At 59.3% G+C, this 27,605-nt stretch overlaps 1 protein-coding gene across 8 annotated transcripts in view; it reads right to left on the reverse strand.

Moving 5' to 3' along the window:
* VAV2 (vav guanine nucleotide exchange factor 2) overlaps positions 1-27,605 on the reverse strand; it is a 190,334-nt gene that overhangs the window by 85,895 nt on the left and 76,834 nt on the right. For all 8 annotated transcript variants that reach the window (XM_070252008.1, XM_070252007.1, XM_023629268.2 and 5 more), the window contains exon 3: positions 3,161-3,219. In XM_070252008.1, the coding sequence (XP_070108109.1) occupies positions 3,161-3,219 (59 nt within the window). The remainder of the gene's footprint in view (positions 1-3,160; positions 3,220-27,605) is intronic.

A 27,605-nucleotide genomic window follows, 5' to 3' on the forward strand; every position in this document is an offset into this window, starting at 1 on the left:
GCCCACGGCTCACAGGGACCGGGGGCAGCCTCGGCACAGGGCCCACGGCTCACAGGGACCGGGGGCAGCCTCGGCACAGGGCCCACGGCTCACAGGGACCGGGGGCAGCCTCGGCACAGGGCCCACGGCTCACAGGGACCAGGGGGCAGCCTCCACACGAGGCCCACGGCTCACAGGGACCGGGGGCAGCCTCGGCACAGGGCCCAGGGCTCACAGGGACCAGGAGGCAGCCTCCGCACAAGGCCCATGGCTCTCAGAGACGCAGGGTTTGGATCTGCGTCTCACCCACTCCCGCAGCCCAGGCCTCACCCCTCTCGGCTCCCCATCTCCCGATGGGGTGGCAGCCTTCTGAGCCGGGGTCCTCTTTCCCCCCGAGGGACCCTGGCACTGCCCAGGTGGTTCCCGGAGAAGAGAGAGAAGAGGGTGTGTCTCTGCTCTCCTCTGCCCTGTGAGGGTGACTATTCGCTTCTGCCCACCCAGGACAGGAGCGGCTTGGGAAGCACCTGCATTGTGGAGCAGCTCGGGCCATCGGGGTGGAGATGGGGGGACAGGGCAAGAAGGCCAGGAGGGAGGGCATCACCCCGTTCTCACGGAGTCTCCACACGAATCAGAGGGCAGGACACACACTGGGACAGAGGCAGGACCAGCTCCCGTGTTCTTCACCACCCTCTAGGCCATCAACAGGGTCCCTCTGCCAGCTGTCCCCCAGGGAAACAACGGCTCTCAGAGCCTGCGTGGGGAGGGAGCGGAAACGGCCTTGGCCTCGAGACCGCAGGGGCACGGAGAGCCTGGACACCTCCGAGGACCGTGCTGAGGCCACAGCGGGACCACGGCCAGCACAAAGCCAGACGGGCTCGTCCACCCCAGGAGCACAGCTGGGCCCCCAGCACCAGGCGCTGGTTTGGAGAGAAAGTTTGACGGATTTAGAAAAGCGACTGCACTCTAGCGTTACGTGAAAGAGCAACAAAACGACTGACTCCTGCTGCTCAAACTCCATTCCTGCCCACGCAGACGCGCAGACATGCGTGAAGATGAAAGAGCTGCCGAAAAGACGCAGAAGGCACAGCCACACACGTGTCGTCACGGGCTGGCGGGGGACGGACAGAACCGTTTCTGAAAGAAACCAAAACCAAAACCACGCACAGGTCCCCTGCTCCACTGCACCTCGAAGAAACTGCGTTTTCCACAAGGCCCTCGACCAGCAAAAGGATTATGACTCACTAGGGCTCAGATGACGGTTAGCATTTCTCAGCAATGAAGTATTTTTTAATTAAGGCATGTACATTGGTTTTTTTTTAGACATAATGCTATTGCACATTTAATAGACTACAGTATAGTATAAACATAACTTTTTTTTTTTTGGTGAGGAAGATTGTCGCTCAGCTAACACCTGTGCCCATCTTCCCCTATTTTATGCGGAAGGCCGACACAGCATGGCTTGATGAGTGGTGTTGGGTCTGCGCCTGGGATCTGAACCCGAGAACCCCAGGCTGCTGAAGCGGAGTGCAAGATCTTAACCACTACACCACCAGGCCAGCCCCTAAGCATAACTTTCACAGGCACTAGGAAACCAAAAGCGTCACGTGGCTCGCTTTACTGCGATATTCGCTTTACTACGGTGGTCTGGAACCAAACCCGAGATATGTCCAGAGGTGTCTCTGGACTGTCTTTGTATCCAGAAACGAGACACTTTTTTTAATCAAACATTTTAAACCGTCCCTATGACAGACCTCATAAAATCTACACTGAAAACAGCCCGTGCGACTGGGGGCCTCAAAGCTCTTAAGAACATTCTAGAACGAACATGAGCTGCACGGTGGGTACAGGGGTTTTGTCTTATTGTTATTCTTTCTACCCTAAACGTGTCATAAATATTCTTTTGTATGCATTTACTATGTAGTCTAAAAACATTTCTAAACAGCCTATCCTACGTCTGACATTAAAAACAAAAACCCAGGAACAGCCCGGTGGAACAGCGGTTAAGTTCACACGTTCCACTTTGGCAGCCCTGGGTTCGCCGGTTTGGATCCCGGGTGTGGACCTACGTACCGCTTGTCAAGCCATGCTGCGGCAGGCGTCCCACATATAAAGTGGAGGAAGATGGGCACGGATGTTAGCTCAGGGCCAGTCTTCCTCAGCAAAAAGAAGAGGATTGGCAGCAGATGTTAGCTCAGGGCTAATCTTCCTCAGAAAAAAAACAAAAAACAAAATCCCTAACTCAAAAGAATTTCCAAGTCCTCTGAGAACCCAACAGCAAAAGAAGTCCCGGTGGTCCCCCGACATTTGTATCTGTTCCGGTGACTCTCTGCACCTGAGCAAACAGCTGGGTCCTGGATGCACCCGGCACCATGGCCCTGGGACCCCAGCCTACAAGCATGCGGCGAGCCCCACAGGCACACCAGGGTGAAGCCACCTCCACGGTCAATCACCCTCACGTTTTACTGGCACCCAGGTGTCCCACCCGTCCACTCCGCCCTCAGGCAGGGCTCTTCCTGCCCTCCCTAGCCTCTCATTCCCACCCCACTGGCCCACGTCCTCCAGGGACATCGAGGAAGGGCAGCTCGGCCCCACCCATGGAGGATCTGGAGCCTGGCCCCTCCTCAGATGTCTCCCTGACCTCTGCTCTATGGGTCAGAATCTGCAATGACCTGTTCTCACTTGGGGCCGCCCCCTTCCCGCGTGTCCCATCCACATGTCAGAAACGCGCAGCCAGACCTCGGGTGTCACCCGATTCCCTGAGGCTGAGCCCTGAGATGCAGGCAGAATTACACCCGAGAGCGGGTCCACCTGCTCCAGCCCCGACACAACAAATAAATGCCAGCGGCATCCTTTGAGGCAAAGCCCCTGCCTCTGAGGGGTGGAGAGTGTATTTAGGTGGGCAACGATCTATGAAAGGATTAATTTGCTGATCTTATTACGTAAATGGAAAGAGATTTTGCAGCCATCAGTAACAGGCTTGCAAGATTTCCCTGGTGTGGACGGAAGGCTCCCCGGCTCCCCGCCCCTTCCAGCCACCACCAACAGGCAGCTCGCCAACACGCTGAAAATGCACGACAAAGAGCCAGGCAGAGGAAATCTGCTTAAAACTCCCATGTCTGTGACGAGGCACGCCGGTGGCCAGCAGACTCAGGGCCCGCACTTTGCACCCCAGAAAGCTCACCTGATCCCTTTGTTCTGTGCCACATTGTGCAGAGAGAGTCTGGACACGGCAGAGATGACCTGGGGGAAGATGAGAGAGACGCTCTGTAATTTCACAAGAAACCAGAAAGTCATCATAAAATGGTAATGAACTGTTTTGTAGACAGAGAGAACTGTTCACTAAGCACATTTTACCGTGATAAAAAAATTTTTAAAAAACACAGCGTATGACTTTGTAGGCTAGGTCCCTAGTTTGTATTTATCATGCAAAACGTGTCGTTTTGGTGCATGAATATTTGCTGAGGGCTGACGCACGGGCACAGGGCCTCAGAGAGGAGAAGGGCTCGGCTGTCGTCCCCGCCCTGCCGCCCCTGGCACCAGCTCCTGACTGATCGCTGAGCGTCATTCTCACCCAGGTAAGGGCCTGCTCTGTCAGGGCTGCTGGGTGTCTTAATGGAGACCACGCTTGAAAAGTGCTCATTCCAGGGCCGGCCACGTGGTGCAGTGGTTATGTTTGGCATACTCCACTTTGGTGGCCCGGGATCCAGCGTTTGGATGTTAGCTCAGGGCAAATCTTCCTTGCAAAAAAAAAAAAAAACCCACCCACACAAAGTGCTCTTTTCATGCTGCTGGAAGTTATATGATTAGTGACAACTCATGTTCACGGTAGTGCTGATCCATTTCAGAGATGGGGAAATGAGGGCCAGAGAGGTCAACTGACCTGCCCAAAGTCACAGAGCAGGCCAGGGCATGGTCCAGCCCTGTGTTCTGGCCAGTCTCTTCCAGACACACAACCCGCTTGTCTCCCAGCCTTAAAACCCCGACACAGTTATTGCATAGATCTTCAAAACAACAGGCAGCAAGCAGGCATGAGGCTCTGCAGATGATGATGGGGAAACTGAGGCAGGGAGGGGGAGGCCGTGGACCACAGAGCACAGAGGATAACACACACAGGCACGACAGGAAGCTGCTCACACAATTCGTTACAGGATTTATGGGACAGCTGCTGTGCCAGACATCATGCACTGAGGAGGGAGATGCCAGCCTCGACTTTGAGACCTCATTGTGTGAGTGTGCATGCATTCATCTGTGTGTGTGCACGCGTGAGCATGTGTGTGCAAGTGGGTGTGTGCACATGTGTGATTCTGAGATCATGTGTGCTTGTGTGTGCATGCACGTGCATAAAAGTGCATGCAAGTTGAAGTGTGTGCATTGCGTCAGTGTGTGCCTGGGGAAAAGGAATGTGACCGTGACCCATGATGATCACTTGCTAAATACACAGACACCCCCTGTGGGGTGCCGGCTGTCTCAGAAACCGAGCCCAGTCATCCTGGTGGATCCTCACACCCTACAAGGCAGGTCCTGCCACGTACATTTGAGAGACAGGAAACCTGAGGCTAGGCCACTTGCCCAAAACCCCCCGACTGGGACACAATCCCTCAGACTTCCTTCTACTCTGTTCTCCTTCTAGCAGCGATTTTTTAAAAGGGAGGGGAAAACCGCAACCCGCACAGAAGGGTCCTTTCTAGCCTGGCGAGACGGCAGATCGGGCCCATGAGTCGAGTGCCGTGTGCCGCCTTCCGAGAGGCGGTTCTATTTCAGACGCCAGGACTCACAGAAGTTATGAGTCCGAGGAATGACTAGGGTCCTCTGTGTTTCCCCAGACAAGACTCAACTGGCTTATTATGCGGCTGGCCCAGCCGGGGCGCCCACACTTGTGTGCTACAAGGGACCTTTCACAAATAATGAGCAACTTGGCCTCGACTGTTGTTCTTGGCTTTTAAGAGCTCTAAATATTTAGGGAGAACAAAAATTAAAGCAATATTGCTGTACGTCCTTAGAGTTAGTTGATGGAAGGCTGGAAACGTTAGAGGTTGAAGGGTTTGGCAACTGTAGGGCACACACGCCACCCCTCTCCTACGCCTCCCTTGGCAGACATTGCTAATCGACTGCCACACTCCTCCCCACTGATCCAGACTCAGGCTCAGGATCCTCCTCGCAGAGTCTGCACGGAGCACTCAGGGTCGGTCAGCATCGGCCTGGGAGACGAAAACTGTCTGCCCCCCTGAAGTTAATGCAAAGGCCGAGCTTTGTAAGGTGGAGCCCATACAGAGGAGCCACCACAGGTGAGTGACCAAGGCCAGGAGACGGGTCTCTGACATGGCCACGTGTCCGTGGTCCCAGAGGACAGAAGGCTTCTCCAGCCGCTACGACCACGGCAGCAGCAGCCCTGAGCTGGCAGCCGCTTCGCTCCAGGCTGGAATCTGTCACTAGCAGTTTGTCAGGGGCTCAGCTCTGAGTTCCTGACACCGGACAGGGGCGGCTATTTAAATGAGGTTAATTGTGCCAGCTCTGCCAGAGGCGCCCCAGCCCTCGCTCCACCCGACCACGTGCTTCATGGCTGACATCTGGGCAGGAAAGGGAAATCTCAGGGCCCATCACGGGGAGCCCCGCTCCAGTGACCCGAGGCCCAGGGCAGGGGCTGCTGGGAGCAGACGGGGGACCCCGGATGGCCATGAGGTCAGTGGCGGCCCTGCCTTAAAGGTTAGGGAGCAGGTGCATCTCCCTGCAGGGGCTCCCCAGGGCGCCTCCGCCCACCCCCAGGATGGAGCATCTGGGCTTCCCTAGGGGCCTCATGCCATGTCACTGTCAGGGGACCACCAAAAGCCCCCGGCCCACGGCCCCTGCCCACGCTTCTGAAAGGTACATGTAAAGGATGACGTTTTCCCAGCTTCTCTCTCCACTTGTCCCCAGAGGCCTGGCTAACGTGAAATGAAGACACACACCTGCTTCTCCCCTCTCCCTTCACAGGGACCAGCTCAGGCCTTGGGCTCCGCGATCCACGAGCCACTCCTCCTGCACCCGCAGATCGTCAGCCCCGGGTGAGCCAAGGAGTGTGCGCGCCGGGGTCCGCGCAGGGGTAACACGGGAGAAAGGGGCGCCCCCGAGAGGACCAGTCCCGCTGGGAAGAGCCACACGCCCCAGCAGCTCCCCAGAGCAGTGGCTGTCTGTGCTGGTCACCTGTGTCCGCCCCCCACCCCGACATGACCTTTAATATTTCGGACTCCTTCAACACTTGGTGAAGGAACAAGGGGTAGATGTGACAGGGCGGGAGGGCGAGGTCTGGGGTCTGGACCAGGTGTGCGCTCTCGGCTCCGTCCCCACCCAGCCACAGCCTGCTCTGACCCCACGACTCTGAACCAGGTCTATACTTGGGGCCAACAGATGCCTGGACCCAGGGGCCAATCAGCTTCCTCACACTCGTTGGGGGAGCTCTGGGATGCAGCCCACCCCAGAGGCAGGGACAGACACCAGGAGACGGGAGCGAGACAGAGCAACCAGCATCCCTTCATGCTCGACCATCTTGTCCACATTCGAAGTCCCTCTTTGTGCCACGGAAACTTTCCAGGGTTCCCGCAGCGGTCCCCTTTCCGAGGGACTTCATCCCTCTCATGCTGGACGGAGCCAGCGATCAGGGTGTCCCAGCCCTGCCGCCCGAGCCTGCCCCGGGCACAGTGCTGTGCGGACCCTGCTCCAGCGCCTCCTCCCGTCCGGGCCCCAGCACAGCAGGCACAGTGGCTGTGGGGTGGTGGGGGACTGGAGAGGGTCTGGGCTGCAGCCAGAGGGTCTGCTGAGGGGACGAGCCCCGACCGTCCTGGGTTCAAATCTGCCACACCCTGGGCCAACCGTTCCCCCTCCCCGAGCCCCACATGCTCCCCTGTGACCGGGAAGAGGACTGTCACCCGCGGGACGTCGGCAGAACGTGACTTAGCGCCCGGCCCACAGCAGGTGCTCACGAATGGCTTGCACGACCAGGGGAGTGAGGAGAGCGGGCGGTGAGTCAGGGTGGCCTCTTCCGCCACCTCGCTTGGAGGGAACAACAGAGCAAAGCGCCTGGTTCAAGGCTAAAGGCTTACGTGGCTGTACAGCTTCAAAAAGAGGAGATCAGGACAAACGCTGGGAAAGCAGAGCGAGCGAGACCACAGGCAGAGGGAGAGATGGAGAAAGAAGCTCTTTGACTTTAAAAAGCAGGGTCACTCGGGGGTCCCCTGGGGAGGTAGGGAGGGTGTCCCGAGGCCTCTGGGCAGCTCCGGAGCCGTCTTGTGGCCCCTCTGCTGAAAGCTGCCTGGAACGGCTGCCTCGCAGGCACGGCCCCGAGCCGGGGTGGTGGGGCAAGCTCTGGGCTTGTGGGGTTTGTCCAGCCCTCCTGCGCTCAGGGCCTCAGTCGCAGGAGGCCCAGCCACGTCAGCCAACCTCCTGCCCTCGAGGGTGAGACTCGGGTGACGACAACTCAGCTCCTCCCTCCCCAGGAGCAGGGGTTTGCACACAGCAGGTGCTGACCCATGGGCATAAACTCAGCTGAAGGCTCCTAACAGCACTTTCTTAAAGAAGTAGGACGGGATGGGAAGGGGTAGCAAGGTATGAGATGGGCTACGGGACAGAAAATACGGGAGAAGAGGAGTAAATTAAGTTTAGTTTCATGAAACTTGTTTCACTGTAGAGGAGATGAATGATTTAAGCTTCTCTGACTTACTCATCAAATGTTCAATGTGCCCTACTAAGCACAGGCACTATGCCTCGTGGTGAGGATGTAACAGAGTGTGAATCAGGTACAGGGACACTTTGTCCCTCCACAGACGCTCTCTCAGATCTCCAACAGCCCCAGGAGGGTCCCTCCCACGAGATGAGCTGGCCTGAGACTGCTCCCCCATTTTACAGGCCTGGTGACTCGGGGACTGGCTCAAGCTCATACAGTCAGCGGTGGCTCTGAGAGGAGGACTTTCTGTCACCACCCCCATTGCATCCTGGCAGGGGGCGTCCATGGCAAAATGTCTTTCAGCCTCCACACTCCCCCCTTCCCCTACAGGTTGGGTAGAGGTCATGGTCCAGAGGCGCCACGTGGACGCCACGTCCACAAGAACACACCCTGGTTGGCTGTGCCTTCTGCTGAGGACGCCCATTGGCACTCCGGCTCACCTCAGGAATCCCAGACAATTGGCGTCCTTTATGGGCCACATCCAGCTTTGTCCAAGCTCTTCTGGGGCTGGCATCACACCTGACCTTCAAAACCAGGCTCTGAGCTGCCTCTTCACATTTCACAGTTAAGAAAAGCTTCAGCTCAGAGTTTATATGATGGATTTAAGTCACAGAGTGGCTTTAAGAATGCTCAAACAATGTCTGAGTATATGTGTGGGTGGATGGTTGCATGGTTGGTTGGACAGATAGGTGGGTGGATGGTGGGTGGATGGTGGACAAATGGGTGGGTAGGTGGATGGATGACTGGATGGATGGATGGATGGACAGATGGGTGGACGCACAGATGGACTGATGAACAGATGGGTGGATAGATGGATGGATGGATGGGTGGATGGTGGGTGGATAGATGGACAAATGAGTGGGTAGGCGGATGGATGACTGGATGGATGGATGGATGGATGGGTGGATGGATGGGTGGATGGACAGATGGGCGGATGCACAGATGAACAGATGGGTGGATAGATGGACAAATGGGTGGGTAGGTGGATGGATGACTGGATGGATGGATGGATGGATGGGTGGATGGACAGATGGGTGGATGCACAGATGAACAGATGGGTGGATAGATGGATGGATGGATGGATGGGTGGATGGTGGGTGGATGGATGGACAAATGGGTGGGTAGGTGGATGGATGACTGGATGGATGGATGCATGGATGGATGGGTGGATGGACAGATGGGTGGATGGATAGATAGATGGACAGATGAACAGATGGGTGGACAGATGGATGGATGGATAAATGGGCGGATGGGTAGATGGACAGACAGAATCAGCAGCAAAGGTTCCAGTGAGAACCTGCCTCGCAGTCCCCACGCCACAAGGATCAGAACATGAGCCCCCTTTATTGAGCACTCACTCTGTGCTACACACCAAGATTAGCATGACACAAACATTATTCCTGCCCATACTGTTCCCTCCCCCAGCTCTCCAGTTATTAGATGCAGACCCTGGGGACTACAGAGAATAAGGACCTCGCCCCAGGTCACCCAGCAATAAGTGGCTGACTTAAGAACGAGAGCCAGGTCTGCGTGGCTCAAGCCTGTTTCTATTCGCTGCACCACCCCACCACACAGGCGCCTGCAGCTGGCCACAAAACCCTGTCCCCCCTCTTCTGGGCCTGGCTGGACAACATTTTTCAACCTCTCCTTTAGGGACTGAGGTCCACCCAATGGATGGGAGCGGACATCAAGTGTGCCACTTGCACGCCCGGCTCATGAAACCTCCCTGTTTCTGAGGCGACGTCAAAAGCTTCATGTTAAAGCCATCAGCCTGGGTCCCTGAAGTTCTGCATGGAGCAGAGCCTCGCGCACACACGTTCGGCCCGCCCGGAACCTCCCTGAACTGTTCCGTCTCCCTTTTAAGCCGTCACAGCTCCGATGTGCCTGCCACAGAAGCTCTGCTGTGATCGCAGCACCTACCTCACTCTTCCACGGCCACTCGATCCTGAACGGAAGCACAGACAGAAACGATCCAGCACAACAACAAAGACCGATACGAGTCGGCCTCTAAAAGGGATCGGGGCTTCCGTGTGCTGGCGACGAGGTGGGCAACAACCCGTAAACGCGCAGGTCCCGTCAACCCTGGTTGCTCGCAAAGCTGTACAGATCAGGAGGCTTCCTGGCCCCCAACTCTCCCTCAGTCATCAGGAGTCAGTAAGCAGGAGCCGCACAGATAGGCCAAGGCCGCAGACCTTCCTGATCAGCCATTACCACGCATCTGGAAACCCACGCGGCTACACGGAGCCAAATGGCAAGATTAGCAAACTCATTTAAATACGTCGCCCCAAAAACTCCCCTATCTGCCCGGGAAATCTACAGCTCACACAGCTGCATATTGAGAAGCAGATCATTATAAACTGCTTCCTCCAGCGTGGCCCCACATTGTCCTGTTTTTCCTCTTTTCACATAGAGAGCAAGGTCAGAAAAAACTTGGTGCTGTCGCCTTCAGAATGACAAGTGACCAAAGAGGAGGGATTAATCATGAAGCACGTACAACCAGAGTTGTGAATTCAACCTCTGCACCGGGAGAATGCCAGGAAAAAAAGCAAACAGGAGAAACCCGGCCACTTGGCTGCAGCACCTGCACACAGTACCAGACGAGCCAAGAGGACGCAGGACACGGGCTGAGTTGAACCCCGGGCCCCCAGACAGCCAAGCGCAGAATGAAAAATGTGGTTCGCCAGAGCCGGGTGACCGGCAGCAACTTCGGAGGGGAGTGCATGGAACGAGGGTCTGGTAATCCTCAGAAAGAGGGTCAGAGCTCAAAACGACTTAGGATGAAAAAAAAAGACGGGATAAAAAAGAAGTCTGTGGATATCTCAGAATGGGCCCAGTCCTCCTTCCTGCCCCTGAAATGAGCTTTAGGTGCAATGTGAAACGATGCCCAAATCAAGCTGCGCATCCTCAGTCTCATTGGGTCCAGAGTAAGACCCTCAAATGCAAGGGAGAGAGACTACCCTGAGCCTCGGGGACCAGCAGCCCGAATCTCCACACCTTGTGCTCTGTAGGATGGATGAATGAATGGATGGATGGATGGATGGATGGGTGGGTGGGTGGATGGGTGGGTGGATGTGTCAGTGGATGGGTGGACAGATAGACAGGTGGGTGGATGGATGGATGGATGAATGGGTAGATGGGTGGATGGGTAGATGGATGGATAGATGGATGGATGGGTGGATGGATGAGTAGACGGATGGATGGATGGATGGATGGATGAGTGGACGGATGGATGGATGGATGGATGGATGGATGGATGGATGAGTAGACGGATGGATGGATGGACGGATGGATGGATGGATGGACGGGTGCACAGATGGACGGATGGGTGGATGGACGGATGCCAATGCAGAGGGATCCCTCGGCCTGAACCCTCCTGATAAAGACAGACCCCTGACAGTGGCCTCACACCCCTCTGCCACCAAGCACCTCCTGGAGTGGAGCCTCACCACCTAACACGCCCTCAACTCCCTCTGCACGTGGGTCCCTCTGTCTCCACGGCCACCACCCACCACAGGGTCAGCACTGCCCTGATTTGCAGAGTAAGCAAACTGAAGCTCAGAGGACTGTGATGTGACAGAGGTCTCTGCCGGGGGAGGGGACTATGCGTGAGCCCAGCTCCTAACCACGTAGGGAGGCCATACAAAAGCAAGGACCCTGAGCGTCTGTCCCAGCCACCTCCCCAGGGCCAGGAGACAGCCCTGGCCCCTCCTCAACCAGGGCGGGGTGGCTCAGGGACCAGGCAGGCTGGGCCCTGGCTCTGCTCCCACTCCACCCTTCCTCTGAGTGTCTGCCCCACCCCTCGGGCCTCGCTCTCCCACTGAAATGAAAGGCTGGGCCTCAGGTCTGGAGTTTCCCCAGCTCCAATCACGACCAGGAGCCCTGGACCACAGTGCATAGGGCAGATTCAAAGGGCCTGTGGAGCCCCAGGGATGTCACAGCTGTGAACCAGACTCTGACCAGGGCCAGGGACAGGGGGAGGCGGACTGGACATGGCCCAGGGCCTCCGAGACCCAGCTGATCACTACACTGAGCCCAGGAGGCGAGACAGGCAGGGGCAGGGGGCCGGCCTGCATTACCCCCACCATGTTCTCTGTGTCTCTGAGGCTGCAGTGGGCAGCAGGCTGAGATTTAACTTCCCCTCCTCCTTGACACGGCGTGGCATGCTGGAAGAGGAGGGCTGAGCAGCGGCCCTCACTCCCAAGCACCATCCCTTCCCCAGTGCCCAAGCCGGCGGGCGAGTGACAGAGCCGGGCTGTGTCTGAGCCCAGCCCCCGAGGCCTCAGAGGAGAAGGAAGCCTGGACCAGGAGCACCGCAGGACATGTGGTGGGGAAACCTCGGACTCGGTCGCTTCACACACCCTGGGAACCAGGACAGAAGAGGCTGGAAGGGAAAGCTGGCCCAGGTGTCCTCGGGGAATGGTGAGGAGTCGGGGTCCAATGGGGCGCCCAGGGCAGCGCAGTCCTCTCTGGGAAGCCACTCCAAACTTGGAGTTCCAGAGGCCTCTTCATAGGCAGAGTCTGTGGCTCATGGAAGGAGGCAGACGGCAGGGAAAGATGAATGCATGACCCTAACTGGATGCATTTATTAAGTGTCTACTCCGTGCCAACCACGTTACAGAAGCTATTTTTATTAACTTGCAATTAGGAGGAACACAGCAACAAGGCACAAACTAGGACGAAATGCTGGAGACCTGGACTCAAGTCCTAAACCTGCCACTGGACATCTAAGCCACTTCTCTCTGAGCCTCAGTTTCCCTATCTGCAGAACAGGGAACAACATTACATCAGAATCAGCAAGAGCACCGCACACGTGCCACCAGACTCCATTGCTGTGCTCATGGCAGGCATCGTTAATCGATCACAGCGCTCTTTCCTGCTAAAGCCAGAGGCACCCTCTGGAGCTTTTTCTACACGGCACGCTGGGCAGCCTCTGCCTCTGGAAAAGATCTGGCATGCGAGAAGAAAGCCGTGTCCACCTGGGATGTGCCTGAACCAGCTGGTCTCGAGTCCCTCTGAGCACTGACTGTCTACTGTCCTTGATCCGTGACAACAAGACAAATGCTGCATTGTCACATCTCGTTACCAGACGAGAAGCTGAACTTTAGCTGTTCCCGACCAGGAAGGTCTGCAGGAATCGGTCAGGGAAATTTAACAGCCTCAGTGGAAGGAGCTTAGCTCGTCCAAATTCTTCAATTTGCAGAAGGGAAACCCAAAACCTAGCTAGGAAGATGTAAGCGATTGGCGAAGGCCACCCAGGACCTTCCAGGCAGAAGCAGCCTGGAGTCAGGATGCTGTCTGGAGTTCAAGGCCTGCTGTCTGACAGGGCTTCTTAAGTCCAGCTAACATTTGTCTAGGCCTCCCGCCTGCCAAATCCTTACCAGCTCTATTTCATTTTATTCCCTAAAAACCCCCACGAGACACTCTGTCGCTCTTCCCATCTCACGGAGGAGGAAGTGAGGCTGGGGCTTCACGGCTGACAAGTGGCGAGCCGAGGCAGACCCAGCTCGTCCACGGCCCCGGCCCAGACAGGCCGGCTCTTCCGCCCTGGAGCACAGCGCCCCCGCCCCCCCAGGAGTCAAGAGGAGGGCTGCGAAGTGGAGCCTGCAGTTCCTGGAGACCAGGACACCCATCCAACCACGACAGCGCCTTGGGGAGCCGGTTGGGTGGGCCGGCCCTGGGCTACTCACCGTCTGCGAATGCTCCCTCCCTCACCCCACGACACTCCCTCCCTCCTCCCCGGGACACGGCAGGCCACCTCGCCAAGGCTGCAGGAGGGCGCACAGACCCGGCACCCCTCCCCGTGGGGACAGGGTGCGTCAAGCTGCAGAGGCATCGCAAAGGGGCCTGCAGACATGCAGCGGCTCGGCTCCCCTTTGATCCCAGGCGAGGCCACGAACCCAGACGCGGGTCTGCGGCGCAGCAGCGTGAGTCACTGCCCCAGAGGTACAAGAATCCCAAGGCAGCACCTGGCGGCCTGCCCGGGCCTGAGGGGAGGGGCAGCCCCAGTCCCGCGGGGGAACCTCGCCCTCTCTGAAAGGCCCCACCCACACTTTTCCCTCCTTTCTTCCTGGGAGCTGAGACTGAACCAAGGGGCAGGAAACCAGGTGTCTACACAGCCTGCTGCTCCCAAGTGGGTCTCTGTGCCCCCGCCGGCCTGCCCACGCTGGCCTCTGCCTGGTACCTTGGTTCCTGCCTCGGCACGTGTGGTGTGGCCCCACCACGACTGTGTGGGGTCGTGACCATCATCCCACTTTCCAGACGAGTAAACTGAGGCCCCAACGGGTGATCTCACTTCCCAGGGACCCGACCCAAAGAGGCAGCTCCAGGACCGAGGCCAGTCTGTCTGAGCCTGAGTCCTTCCCCAGGCACTTCTGCATTTTCACCGAGCAGTGAAATGCTTCCCTCCCTAGACTAAAACGTTGCCAGAAATAGGGAGTGGATTCTGTTTTCCCCGTCTCCCTCCTCAGGGTGCCCAGAAGTGGGGCTGGGATGGCGGCAGTCCTTGGCGCCAAATCCCAAAGGATGCCAAGCCACAGACCCTGGAGGCTGGGACCCGCACACCCGGCGCACTCACACCCATTTCACTGGCCAACCTGGCGAGCCCGCTGAGTGGAGCCCCGAGCAGCACCCAGCATCACACCCACCAGGAACCTCCTTGAACAAGTGAGCCTGAGCCCTGAGCCCTGACCGTGAGCCTGAGCCCTGAGCCCTGACCGTGAGCCCGAGCCCTGAGCCCTGACCATGAGCCTGAGCCCTGAGCCCTGACTGTGAGCCCGAGCCCTGACCATGAGCCTGAGTCCTGACCATGAGTCCCGAGCCCTGACCGTGAGCCTGAGCCCTGACCGTGAGCCCGAGCCCTGACCACAAGCCTGAGTCCTGACCACGAGTCCCGAGCCCTGACCGTGAGCCTGAGCCCTGACGGTGAGCCTGGCACTGGGCTCCAAAGTTAGCCCACTGCCTTACTGAATGCCCCACCACCCAACGGAGTCAGTGTTACTGTGCCCCTTGTCAGACAAAGAAACTACTGGTCACCTGCACACAGAGCGGTAAGAACCTGGAAGGTCTGATTAGCTCCTGGAGCCCTTATAGGGGAAGCATCCAGAAGAACCACCTCAGCCTTCCGGCCGAGCCTCACCCTCGAATATCCCGCCCACGGCACTTCTGGCTTTCATCCGCTCCAGGTTCCAGGCCTTCACCATCCGTCAACTCCCCGCTTGTTAATGGGGGAGACGTGACAGCAGCCATTACCTGGAGAGGGTCGATGGGTTTCAGAGCTGCTTCATTGCCCTGCCTGATTAATGACCATTTTAACGGGAAGGGGAACAAAAATTGTCTCTTACACCACTGCAATAATTTTTTGATATGCGCACTTATCTCGGAGTGATGACTCAGTCACTCGGTTATTAAGTGTGAGCAGAGCCGGGGGCACCGACGAGGAGACTCTCTCCACTACCGGATCAGCTCCCGCTGGCTCCCTGCTCCCAGCCAGCGGGGCGCTGGGTTGAGGCCGCTGGGCTGAGGCCGGAGCCGAGGGAGCCTCAGAAGCACGTGGCACTCGCACCCCCACCCAAGGTGTTTGCTCCCTGGCCCGTCCGATGGCAAAGGAGGGCGTGGGCCACCTGGACAGCAGGCCAAGCCAGGAGTGGCTCTCTTGGCACAGGGCGGGGCTCGGCTCCTTTGTCAGGACGCCCCAAGCAGCGCCCAGGTGGGCACATCCCTGCGCTGATATCCCGCAGGTCGGGGAGCAGCCTCGGGCGGGACCGGGGACAACGAGAGGCCTGCCCGTGGATGGCCGGGGTGGCCACGCAGATGACAGGACGGACTGCAAATCCCAGCACACTCACAGTCGGGAGCACGTTCATGGTCGGGCGTGTGTTCCTGGAAACACCGGGCACGGCTGCGCACGAGAAGGGCTGTTCCGAGGCCGACATGAAGGTCTGGTCCGTGCCCAGCCGGGGAGCCAGTGCGAGTGCAGCTGGGCCTCAGTGTCCTCGGCTGAAAAAGGGGGGCGACACACACCCACGTGGCTGCAGGGGACGGCTCTTGGCCACGGTTTCATCACCCAAATCATAGTCGTGGTTTCTGTCCTTCCGCTGTGAGCAGGCCCCCCATGTCCCCGACCGAGACCCTGTGGTTGCCTGTCACTGGACAGAGACTCACACTGCTTTGGACGGAGTGTTTGAGTCCCCCTGAGGTTCACATGTTGAAGGCTCAACCCCCATGGAGGGTGTCTGGAGGTGGGGCCCTGGGAGGTGATGAGGTCACGAGGGTGGAGCCTCAGGAATGGGATCAGTGCCCTTAGAAGAAGAGACGATAGAGATATGCTCTCTCTCTCTCTGTCTCTCTCCCACCGCCACTTGAGGACACGGGAAGGCGGCCGTCTGCACACCAGCAGGACAGCTCCCACCGACCTCCTGGGCACCCTGACCTCAGACTTCCAGCCTGCAGAGTTGCAAGGGATAAATTTCCGTGTCTCAGCCGCCTCGCCTCTGGCATTTTCGCTGGAGCGGCCTGAGTGACCGGAACATCCCCGGAGCAGCAACCCCTGGAGACCTCACCCCCACCGGCCCCGGCACAACTTCCAGGAAGCCACATCTCAGGGAGACCCCAGGCAGCAGCCCCTGCCCACTGCCCACATCAGGGGTCCCCCTCCCGGCCGGGGCGTTTCCAAACAGATCAGCAGAGCCTCAGGGGGAGGGGGCAGGTGGGCGGGGGGCCGAGGACGCTTCCGATCACGGGATGTGGAGCAGACACCTTCCTGGCTCACCCATCGCACCCCCTGGTAACAGAGACGCTTTCCCCAGAGACGGGTTGCACATTCGAGAGTGGGAGGGACCATGGAGGTCGATGAATTCAGAGGTTGACTCCCTGGGGGTGGGACGCATCTCAGGGTGCCTGTGGTATGGCCGTCCGCGGGGGGGTAGAGTGCCAGGCCTGGCACCACTAAACCCGGCTTTGTATCCAGCTGCAGACTGTCCCCTCAGACTCAGCAAGGCCCTAAGTTTTGGGGGGTCCCAGGCCCTCATCTGTAACATGGGGACGATGGTGCCCACTGAGGGTTTCTCGCTGCCTATGTGTTCAAGAGCATGCAGCGAGCAGCTGCTCTGTACCAAGCCCTGAGCCAGGGACGAGAGGCCAAAGGCGGCTGCCAGAGCTCATGGGACCCAAGACTGTGAGCTCAGGGCTACAGGGCAAAGGATGGACTGGCCCTCAGGACAGGAGCACCAGCTGGCACCTAACTGCACAGGGGGTGAGGGGTATATCAGAGAAGGCTTCCTGGAGGAGGTGCCACTCCACCCGAGACCTGGGGGATGAAAAAGCATCAGCGGAGTGAAGGGCTAGCAGGTAGCAGTGTGCCAGCACATGCACAGGAGCCTCAGGACAAGTGAGGGTGACCTTCCCGCTGGGTGGCCTCAGGAGGCGGCCCCAGGGCATGCGTGTTCGGCTGAAAACCGCTCTCCTTTCTGAAGCAGTGCCAGCCCCGGAATCCCACGTCTGCACACCCATCTGTGCAGAGCTGGCCCTCGGCAGGAACAGTCTAGCCTGGTTCTCCTCCCCTGCACACTGTGACTGTGGAAGCAGATGGGAAACAGCCGCAGACCAGGCTCAGGCTGCTTCTGAGAAAAATGGTGCCAATCGGCCCCTGCTTAATCCTGGCCCACCGAGGCCTTTCCACGCCAGTCATTTTGTGGCTTTTTCCTCCCTAAGGGTCAGGTTCAAAGACGCATTTTGCCCAAAACAGCTTCTCCACGGCCTCAGGGAGAGAGCACGCCTGAGATGCAGGAGAAAGCCGAGCAACACTGCCAGGGGAGACGGGCCAAGGAAGGACCCGCTGCAGCTCCCTGCACCCCACTACACCCCACTTCCAGGGGCTCAGCGTGTCCCCCTGGCTGGGCACCAGGGCCGACTTGGGACAAGGCTCTTCTGGATGCGTTTTGGGCTGTCCTGTGTCCACAGGGTTTCTCCCGAGGAGAAGGGAGCTCCCCCACAGGAGTGAGGAAAAGCACCCCCCTGGCTCAATAGTTCCGGGAACAGCCTCCCACCGGGGCACACGGACAGTCTGGGGGGGACACAGTTCTCTGCCGGGCTCTGATTAGAGTCACAGCTCAAGCCTCCTAAGGACTCTCCAATTTCTCCTTAAACAGCTTTCCCTGCAGGTGTAGACAAGGGACCATAGGGCCTGGGCCCTGGAACAGTGTCCCGTGCTCCCCAGCCTGCAGCTGGGAGCACAGGAAGGGGAGCCCAGCCAGGTGAGCCTGTCAACAGCCCAGCAGAACCCACCGGAGTCCCAGCAGCTCTCGAGGGGGGCCTGGAAGCCACCGGCAATTTCGAGGGGCTCCCTAATGCACCTGACACCAAAATGTCTAATTTAATATTCTATATTTTCATCGCAGACCGGACTTAATTATTTAATGTCTTGTCAAAAGCGATTCCACCCTCTGCACTGATTCTGATGACGCACTTCCTCCCCACCCCTGCTGCCATCACAGCACACTGGGGAGAAGGCCGGGCTGGTCCGCAGCCAGCACCTGCTGAGCACCCACGATGTGCCAAGCAGGCCCTGCACCCTCACACAGCACCAGACCCAGGTCACTATGCCACATGTGGTACTCAGCAAGTGCCCAGAGAGCATCTGGGGTTACTAGGGAGAGCATCAAGATTTCAACCTATTCTCAACTGATTCCTACTTTTTGGGATGCATCATGAGAGATATAATGCACGGAACAAGGAAGGGGAGAGGCGGTCATCCTGACACCTATGTGGCAGGCCCCGGGCTGGGCACGGAGGTACACAGTGAACAGACAGGCCCAGCCCATGCCCTCAGAGATTCCAGGGCAAGATGCAGACTAAATAAACAGAAACAAGGAAATGAACATGTGGATTCCAGACCATGAACCATGCAAAGAAGGAAGTGAAGAAGTAGAAAGCCGAGAGGGTGGGGCTATTCTGGATAAGATGGAGGTGAAAGGCCTCTCCAGGGACATTTGCAGATGTAAGATGCCTCCAACAAACAGACCTGAGTCCTCCCCACCCAGGTCCCCAGCCTGGCTGCCCCTTCCCTCTCTGCCCAGATAGGCCACGCCTCCTCTGGACACAAACAAGCCCGAGGTGTTCGCCTTCCCTTTGCCACAGTCCCCACCACTCTCTGTTGTCTGCACTCTTGCACTATGCACTCTGATCCTCACCCAGCCCCTTGATGGGCATGAGGTGGGGGTAGCGGGGGGAGGAGATGTGGCCAGGCTTCAACCGCACAGGACTAGCCAAGGGGCTTGGACATCACCTCGGAGGTCATGGGAAAGCAAGAAAGTTCACAAGGGAGGAACAGGACGCGGCACAGGAGAGGTACTGGGGGCAAGGCCAGCCTCCGGCACCTCGTCCACCCTGCACCCCCTCACTCAGCCCAAGGGTGCGGCTCCCCAAGGGCAAAGACCCTGGCTGCTCGGTCTGTGCAGCCCCCAAGGAGTGGCCCTGCCAGTGCCTGGAACAGGGGACAGGCCACCTGAACATGCTGCTGTCACAGCCGACTGAGGCCTGAACTGGCTTTGAGGGTTCCCCAAAACGCACGTCCTTCCCAGAACCTCAGAACGGGACCTTACCTGGAGAAACGGCTGCTACAGGTGTGATTAGCTAACATGAGGTCACAGGGGAGCAGGGTGGGCCCTTAATCCAATGTGATGGTGTCCCCATAAGAAGAGGAGAGACACCGGGACACAGGGAGAGGAGAGGAACCACGCGAGGACGCAGGCTGAGAGGGCAGGGACATGGTCCCAGGCCAAGAGCACCTGGAGCTGCCAGGAGCTGTAGAGGCAGGAAGGACCCTCCCTGGCGCCTCCAGAGGGAGCTCGATCCAGCGACACCTGGACCTCGGACTGCCGGCCTCCAGAACGGGGAGAGAACGAACGTATCTTGTTTTAAGCCCCTGGTTGTGGTCCTTTGTGGCGGCCTCATGACATTGACACAAGGTTGAAGGTCACAAACACTGGCCCAGGGTTAGGGCACTCGGCCCCTTGGAGCAGACGGGTGCCTGAATGCTCGGGGATTAGAATGCTTAAGGTGACACTCGGGGGACCTGGGACCCCCTGCAACAGAGGGCAGCCAGCCGCCGAGGCAGGGCTCCCCAAGCAGGCGACAGCTGGGTGGCCCAGAAGGACAAGGACCACTTCTCTGGGAACGAGATGGCAACGGTGCATCACAATGACCCGGGGCATTGATTCGGCTTTTCCTGGAGGCCCCTGGCATCTTGGGTTTGCGAGGGGCCCCACATCCACCCCGTGCTGGGCCTGACCCCACAACGACCTCCTTCCCCCAAACAACCTCCCGCAGCTCCACCCCTGCGCCCCCGCCCCGCCCCGCTCTGCTCTCTCTGGATCCTTCCTCCTGAGTCGCAGGGAGCGACGGTCCCCAAGCCTGCAAAAGCCTTGATTTGCCCACACCCCACTCCTCAAACAGATGGACCCTCTATCATTTGTTCATTTCACGCACCAGCAACGATTCAGAAAGAGTCCTGGTAATTGATAACCACGCTCTCTCTGCACAAAGTTGGTGGCTGGCAAGACTCGGAGACAGCCTCCAAGGAGACAGCACACAGCTGCCCAGCTGCGGGAGGTGAGGTGTGGCGCTGAAGGGTGTGAGCAATGGAGCGGGAGGGGAAGTCAGCAGAGTCAGCTGGAGGGAGCACAGAGCCAGCTGCTGACCTGCTGTCGCAGCTCAGGCACTTAAAAATTAACAGGAACACGTCGGAACGATGCGGTGCTCTGCTCAGGGGCATACCGCCCGGAACCAGGGCAGGCGGCGGCTGAGCTGGAGGCGGGTTTGGGTTCAGGTGAAGCAGGCCCCCAGGCAGACAGGCCGCAACCCGGGGTAGTGAGCGCCCCGTCACAGGAGGTGTGCAATAAGGTGGTGTTGGCACGGCACAGGTGATCAGACCAGAGGTCCTGTGCCACTCTGGAGGCCAAGTACACCCCAAAACTGTCACCGAGGCCCACAAATGACCAACAACTTTGCTTAGACTAATTCTAGCAGCTCTTGTGGCCAAGGAGAAGGAATTTGAAATGAATAGCAAGCTTTGGGGAGACTAGCACCAAAAAAAAAAATAAAACCAAACACACACACGCATGCACACATACACACACGTGCCAAAGCCGCCAGTGCGAGGTCAGGAAGCACACCAGCGAGCACAAGCATTGACTATGCCCCAAGTGCTCCCCAGCACCCGTGCTGCGGCCATTCCCTCCACCAGGAGAGCTCTCATCTGCCTCCCGCCCTACCTGGGCCCGCTCCGAGGGACCCCTCAAAAGTCATTCATCCTTCTATTCCTGGGGTCCTCATCAGAGGCAGCCCACACCCTGCCTGGGTCCCACCACATTCTCAACTGATTAGGGAGGCAACGAACCGCTCGGCAGTGGGGGACGGCGGGGGGGGGCACTCCCAGGCGCTCGATGGATGCTGGCCACGTCTGTCTCTCGCCTTTCTCTGTGTGTGGGCTACCTGAGAAGAAGTTTATGTAAAAGGAAACCCAAATATCTCCAGCTTTAAATCTGGAAATTCCAAAGGCATTTAATTAGCTTTATTCATGCAAAAACACAGCTCTGGGCCTTCAATGTCAATGCTCAGTGAGGATCTGGGATCCAGCAGAAGGAGACATCCAGAGACTGGGCAGGTGGGTGGCTCAGGGACCCCTCAGCCCGGCCCCAGGTCTGCACCCAGCCTCCCCTCCCAGTCCAGCCGGAAAGGGCACGAGGGAGACCACGCGGGAGGCGGTCAGGGCTGGCCACGATGTGCATCCTCGTCCCCACAGGTCAAGGGACCGCTTCTTCTGGAAGGGCCTCGTCCACTTCAGGTCCATCAACTCCGCCCGAGACACCGCGATGACAGGCAGAGTCAGGACCATTCAGGCCCTTCTGGACGTTCCTCTCCAGCGGCTTGGAAGGCACAATCCACATTCATCGAGACGTGTGAACCTTTTCTGAAGGCAGCTTCGTTTGCTCCAGAGCCCTGTGATTCTTCCAAACCCGTGAGCCCAGGTGGCTCGGGGCGGCCGGCCGTGGGGAACGCCAGCCCCAGCAGCCACCTGCCGGGCCACCGGCCAGCTGCTTCTCCCCTGCGACTTCAAGGCCTGTGTGTTCAGCGTCCCTGTCACATTGATGAGCACCCGCAGCCCAGCGACCTGGGTTTCTCAGAGCCCTTTAATTCCAAAACAAGTCTTGATCAGAAAGCACCAGCTCCCCAGCAGCACAACGACAGCAACGCTTCCTGCGAGCCCACTGTGCGCTCCTCGGGTGTCTTATTCAATCGAACACCACAAGGAGGTACGATCGCCGTTCACACTGTACACACCGTGCCCAGGGGCCACGTAGTGAGGGTGCAGGGAAGATGTGACCCCGGCGAGGCCCTGCCCCGGAGGCATGGCCCCGAGGGACAGGTGACATTGCCCCATGTCTCCCCCCACAGCCATCTGACAGCTCCAGAATGAACAGCTTCCATGAGTGCACCGGCCCAGGATGCTCCAGAGCCCCCGGGTGGAGGAGCAAACACACTCCACACAGCCCCGCCCTCTCGCAGCGCAGCGCGACGGTCACGTCTCTCCGGGCCAGAAGGACCCACGGACTCCCGGTCCAGCATCCGCTGGGGGGCCCATCCATGACAACCGAACTCCAGTGTTCAAAGCTTTACAACGCAGTTCTCTGACGGCCCCGCTGGACCACAGATGCAACCTCGGTCATAAATCTCACATCAGCACACAGCAGGCCCATCTGCACGAGGCAGGGGCGGGAAGGCCCCGAGAGGCCCAGCGCTGAGTCGGCAGCCCCAGGAGGCCTGGATGCAGCTGAGAAACCAGCGAAGGCCGACGGGGGAGGCAGACACCTGGGCCCCCGGCAGCCCTGGAGCTTCCTGCAGATGGGGGCAGCCCCTCACCTCACCCCTCCCCCAAAAAAAACCAGTAAAGAAAGATCCCAGTGATTTTGGGCCTGGCTGACCATCGGGAATGTGGAGTCTCCCCTTCCAGGGACCCCTCTCATGACCTCATGGGGGTGGGGTGAGGCCGAGGCAGTGGCCTCTGGGCACAGCTGTCTACAACCCCAGGCGGGCCCCTCCAAAGTCTAGGCTGGGAGCCAGCAAGCCTGCCCCCAGGCCTCCTGGTCAATCTCCACTCTGCTCTTCGCCAGCCTGACCCCCTCTACGCTCCTAGCCATACATGCCGCCAGCAACTGGATGCCTCCCCTGGCCATGCCCAGGCTCCCCGGCCTCCAGGTCCCCACGGCGAGCTCCCACCGCACACCGTAGCCCCCAGCCCAGCAACAGCGCCCTCGACACTGCCCACGGGGTGAGCCCGGCAGGGACGCGCAGGGGGAGCAACCCTAAGCCTGCCGCTGAGACCCACACGGTTGCTTCTCATCGGCCTTGCGGACGGAGGAAAGTGCTGCCCAAGGGCCCCAGCTCCAGGGGCCCGAGGTACAGACTGGAACCGGCATCCGCTCGGCACCACCAGGCGGGGGATTCAACGAGAGACGAGCGAGGCGCTCGGCACACGAGCAGCCCTCGGCGTCAGTGACAAGAGCCACTCCTGCCCGACACACAGAGGGTCTCAGCTCCACACCAAACCTCGAAGAGGGGCCCACAGAACCAATGATCGGCTCTTCAGAACTCTTGTCAGGCCAGCACAGCGGCCAGGCGGCTGAGTCCATCGCACGTGGCGCGAGTACCTTCGCTCCTCCCTGCCAGCTGAGCAGCTGGCCCGGTCCTTCACCCGAGTCCACAAGGGCACAGTGACCCCTACAGGAAGGGCACCCCCTCTGACCTATCCCCTCCCGGGCAACCAGCCATGCCAGGGTCTCTGATGGGCAGAGCCCACCACACAGCTCCTTGGGACACTCTGCCCCGAGGGGCAAAGGCCCTGCCTCCTCAAGGCCCCATGGGGGTGGGCCTGGCGTGAGGTCAGGGCTTCACTCTGGCCTGCTTCAGAAAGGGCGCAGGTGGAGCCGATGGCAGGGCCTGCACCCAGGAGCCCTCTGCACCCAGGTGGGCACTGAGCTCAGATGGGGACCTCCCGAGCCCCTCTGAGCACCTGGCATGTGTGGGTGAGCCGGGGGGCACAGGCTGGTCCTGGAGGGCCTCCCCGGCCGAGCCGCCCGGCGTGCTGTGGCATTTGGCCCCTGTCGCCCACCTTGCCTGGGGGCCTCCCACCCCCTTGCCACCTCACTAAACCCCCAAGCCACCCACCTACTCAGCAGGCACTGCGATGGCCCCCTTAGACAGACAGCAAAACTGAGTCAGAGGAAGGACGGGTCACTTCCTCAGGGTCGCCGCGCTAACAAGGCCAGAGGGCCTGGGGCTCCAACCTGGAGAGGCCCACCCTACGACCTGCATCCTGGTCTCGCCGCCTCGGCACAGAGGGCTGCCTTTCCCACGCCGCCCCGGACCCCGCGGGAGGCTCGGCGGCCCCCCACCCCACTTGCACACCGGCCATGCTGGCCTAGCACCGTGAAGCGCCGGTCAGCTGGACACACCGGGAGCGGGTGCCGTGTCGTGAGTCCTAACAGGCCTGGAACTGTCTGCAGCGGCCCCCGCGTGATCGAGGCAGCGTGAGCGTCGGGCCTCAACCGCAGCCCGGAGCCAGGCCGCCGCCCACCTCCGGTGGAAATCCACGCCAGCCCAGCACCCGTCCTGGCCTAAAGCAGGAGTCTCGAGGAGAACGGCATGTGAGGGGCGCCCGCTAGCCCCCCGCCTCCCGAGGAGAGGGCAATGGTAACCCCACTTCAGGGGGGCGAGTCAGACTCAGAGAGGCTAAGCAACCTGCCCATGGTCACCCAGCTGGAACCAGGACTCAAACCCAAGCTAAAGACACCAGCTATGCCCTCTCTACCTCCAGGCCTGGGCCCTCCGCCGCGGTCTTTGAGGCATGCGTGTCTGGTGGCTGCAAATCCCTTCTCCTGGAGACAAGGAAACAAGAGATGCCATGGGAAGCGAGAAGGAGCCCACTCGCTCCTGGGGCAGACCAGGGACATTATCTACCCGCTGAAAAGTCGCTCCTCTGCTGGCAACACACATCTCTAGGACAACCTGGCGGATCCACCAACAGAGGGTCCAGTTTCACTGGCCCAGAGAGCAGATGAAGTCCACAGGCAGAAAAGCCTGCTTTCGTGCAGGTGCGCCGGAAGCTACTGGGGCCATGGGGCTCCCTGGCAGAGCGGCGGGGGGGGGGGTTTCCAAAATGCAGGGCAAGGTTCAGGGGCTGCCAGTGCCCTCGGGCACCCTCCCCTTCTGTCCAGACCCCAAGAGGGCAGACGTTCTCTTCCAGGGGACACAGATGCTCCGTTCCAGGCAGGACAAGGCAGGAGCTGACCCCGAGGCCGGTCTTTCTCTTCTGCAGCAGCCGGTGTGGGGGGCTGTTGACCCCAATGGGGGTCCCTGGGGCTCAGGTCCGCTCAGTCAGGAGCCAGCGGCCAGCCGCCTGGCACGGCCCCAGGACAGCAGGCCTCCCACTCATCTCAAGTCACGCCCTCCTTTGGGGTGTGGTGGGGGCGGGGCAAGGGCCATCTGCTGGGCCCATTCTCTGGGAAGTGACCTCTTCACCCCCACGGAGCCCTCAGGGATTCCCTGCAGGAACTAATTGCCTGGAAGCATAAATAACAAGGCTCAGGGATGGGGCGGGGGTGGGGACAGTGAGGCCCCCACAGGCCCCCCTGAAAGGGGAACAAAGCGGGCCTCAGCTGCTCCTGGCCCACCCACCCACCGTTCCCAGGGAGGGGGAAGAAGCCAGGATTTCAGAGACACGGACATCTGGGCCCAGGGAACTCTCTGGGTCCTATGAACCCCCCTCTCTAAAAACAGCGATTACCAGCCAGCAGCCCCCTGCCCCACTGGACCCCACTGCCAGCCCCAAACACACACACGCCCCCACACACATCCCAGGAGGTATCACAAGAATCCACTGTAGCTTTGTGAAGACCACCAACAGAGACCCTCCGGACCCCAGCACCCCACGGACAGCAGGAGCTGAGCAATGGGAAGTCGCCTCTCGGCAGCCAGCCACGGCGACTAAGACAACATGCCTGTTCATCCCAGCCACCTGCCAGCCCACCTTTGCTTCCCCATTACGTCCTCCATAAGCCCTGGGGGAGGCAGGTGAGCCCCTGTTGAGAGATGAGGGAACGGAGGCCGGAGGGGAGGCACCCACCCGAGGTCATCCTGCTGCCTCCACTTCTCCCGAGCACCTGAGCCACCCCAGGGACCCCCCGCTCCCCATCCAGGACAGGGCCCCGGACGCAGGCTGCATGGGAAGGTGGGGTGTTTGAGCAGCCCCCGCCACCGACCCCTGAAGAAGAAGAATGAGAGTGGCTGCAGAGAACATGGGAGCAGAGCAATCGACAGCTCCTGGCTGCTCCTCCGCAGAGGCGAGGCTGAGGGGACATCCAGCCAGCGTGAGCCCCCCATGCCTCCCACCACAGCCAGTACAGAGGAAGACAGCGCTAGCAGCTCAACCCCAGAGGGTGCGCCGGCAGACCTGGGCTCAGGTCCCAGCTGCGCCACCTGAGACAGGATGAGTACGTCGTGGGGTCCCAGGGAGACACTCTGGATGTCAGATTGGGGTGCTCATCCCCCACCATCCCCAGGTGACGTCTGCCCCCGGCCTAACTTCTGCAAGTCCTGCCAGGTCAGGTTATCAGAGCCCCCTGCCTCACGATGTCTCCTCTTCGGAACCTACCCCCGACCCCCAACTGCTCCTGGGCGGTACGCCCCCCCCCAGCCACGCTGCATCCGGAGTTGAGCCCGCTCCACGGCGAGGTCTCTACCTCCTGCAAGAACCCAGAGTAAAGTCTGTTTTTACCACTTCACCTGCTGCCCGGCTCTGGTCTTACTTTGAGAGATGGTGACGGGCGAGGTGGCCCGACAACGCAAACGTGCTTGACGCCACAGAACCGTACACTGCGAAACGGTTAGAAGATAAACTTTACGTCATGTGTATTTTACGGCAGGGAGAGAAGGCCGCTGTGCGCACACACGACTGTGCCCTCCGGCGCATCAGCTCTTTGGAACAAAGAGGGACGCTCTCGCTCTTCCCAACAGGCCATGGCGGGCCTCATCCAGAGTGGTTGCCGTGGAAACCACTGCATCCGTCCATCCATCCGTCCGTCCGTCCGTCCGGGAGACAAGGGCAGGCTTCCTCGGCGTTCTCATCTGGAGTCCCAGCCTCACCGCAGCTAGACAAGACCCACGTCCTCCAAAGTGTCAACGCCAACAAACCCGGATTTTACCCCCATTAGCATCACAAGCCAGAGCTAATTGATGGGTTGCAAAGGGCAGCACCACATCAGTTGGCTTCAAGATACTTAACATCTAATTTCCAGATCCGGAGAGGCTGCCATTAGCACGATTAATGGGACGCAGAAGCTATTTAATTCTTCCCCCTCTGCAGAAACAAAAGTGACATTTCTCCCGACTAAAAGATGCGAGTCCCTGGGGAGACGGTTGGCCACGCAGGAGGAAGATGCAGCCTCAGCATCTACATGGAGTGCCCCGGGGTACTGCCTGCTGGGCACCAACGTGGCGTCAGGCCTGGGCGCCCCTAGAGGGCATGCAGGAGAAATCTTCTCACCTCCCACCTTCTCCGTGGTGAGAGGGGCCGGCCTGAGCTAGGACAGGGAAAAGAAGGGACCTGGACCCTGAGCCGGGAGGATCTCAGCATCGTCTACTCTTCTGCCCTCAGTTGAGAAGTCGAGGCCCAGAGAGGCAAGGCCACAGACAAGGGGCCGGAAAAGCCTGGAACGGATGCCCTGTGACCCTGGACTAGTGGCCTCCCATCTCTTGGCCTCGGTTCCTCGTCCAGGAAATTGGAATCTTGACAGCCCCCACCTTAGCGGGGCGTGCTGAGGACGGAAGGGGCTTGGGGATGGGACGCCCAGCACAGTCCTGAGGCGTTCGAGCACAG

The sequence above is a fragment of the Equus caballus genome, chromosome 25 (genome assembly GCF_041296265.1).
Source record: "Equus caballus isolate H_3958 breed thoroughbred chromosome 25, TB-T2T, whole genome shotgun sequence".
Classification (NCBI taxonomy): Eukaryota; Metazoa; Chordata; class Mammalia; order Perissodactyla; family Equidae; genus Equus; species Equus caballus.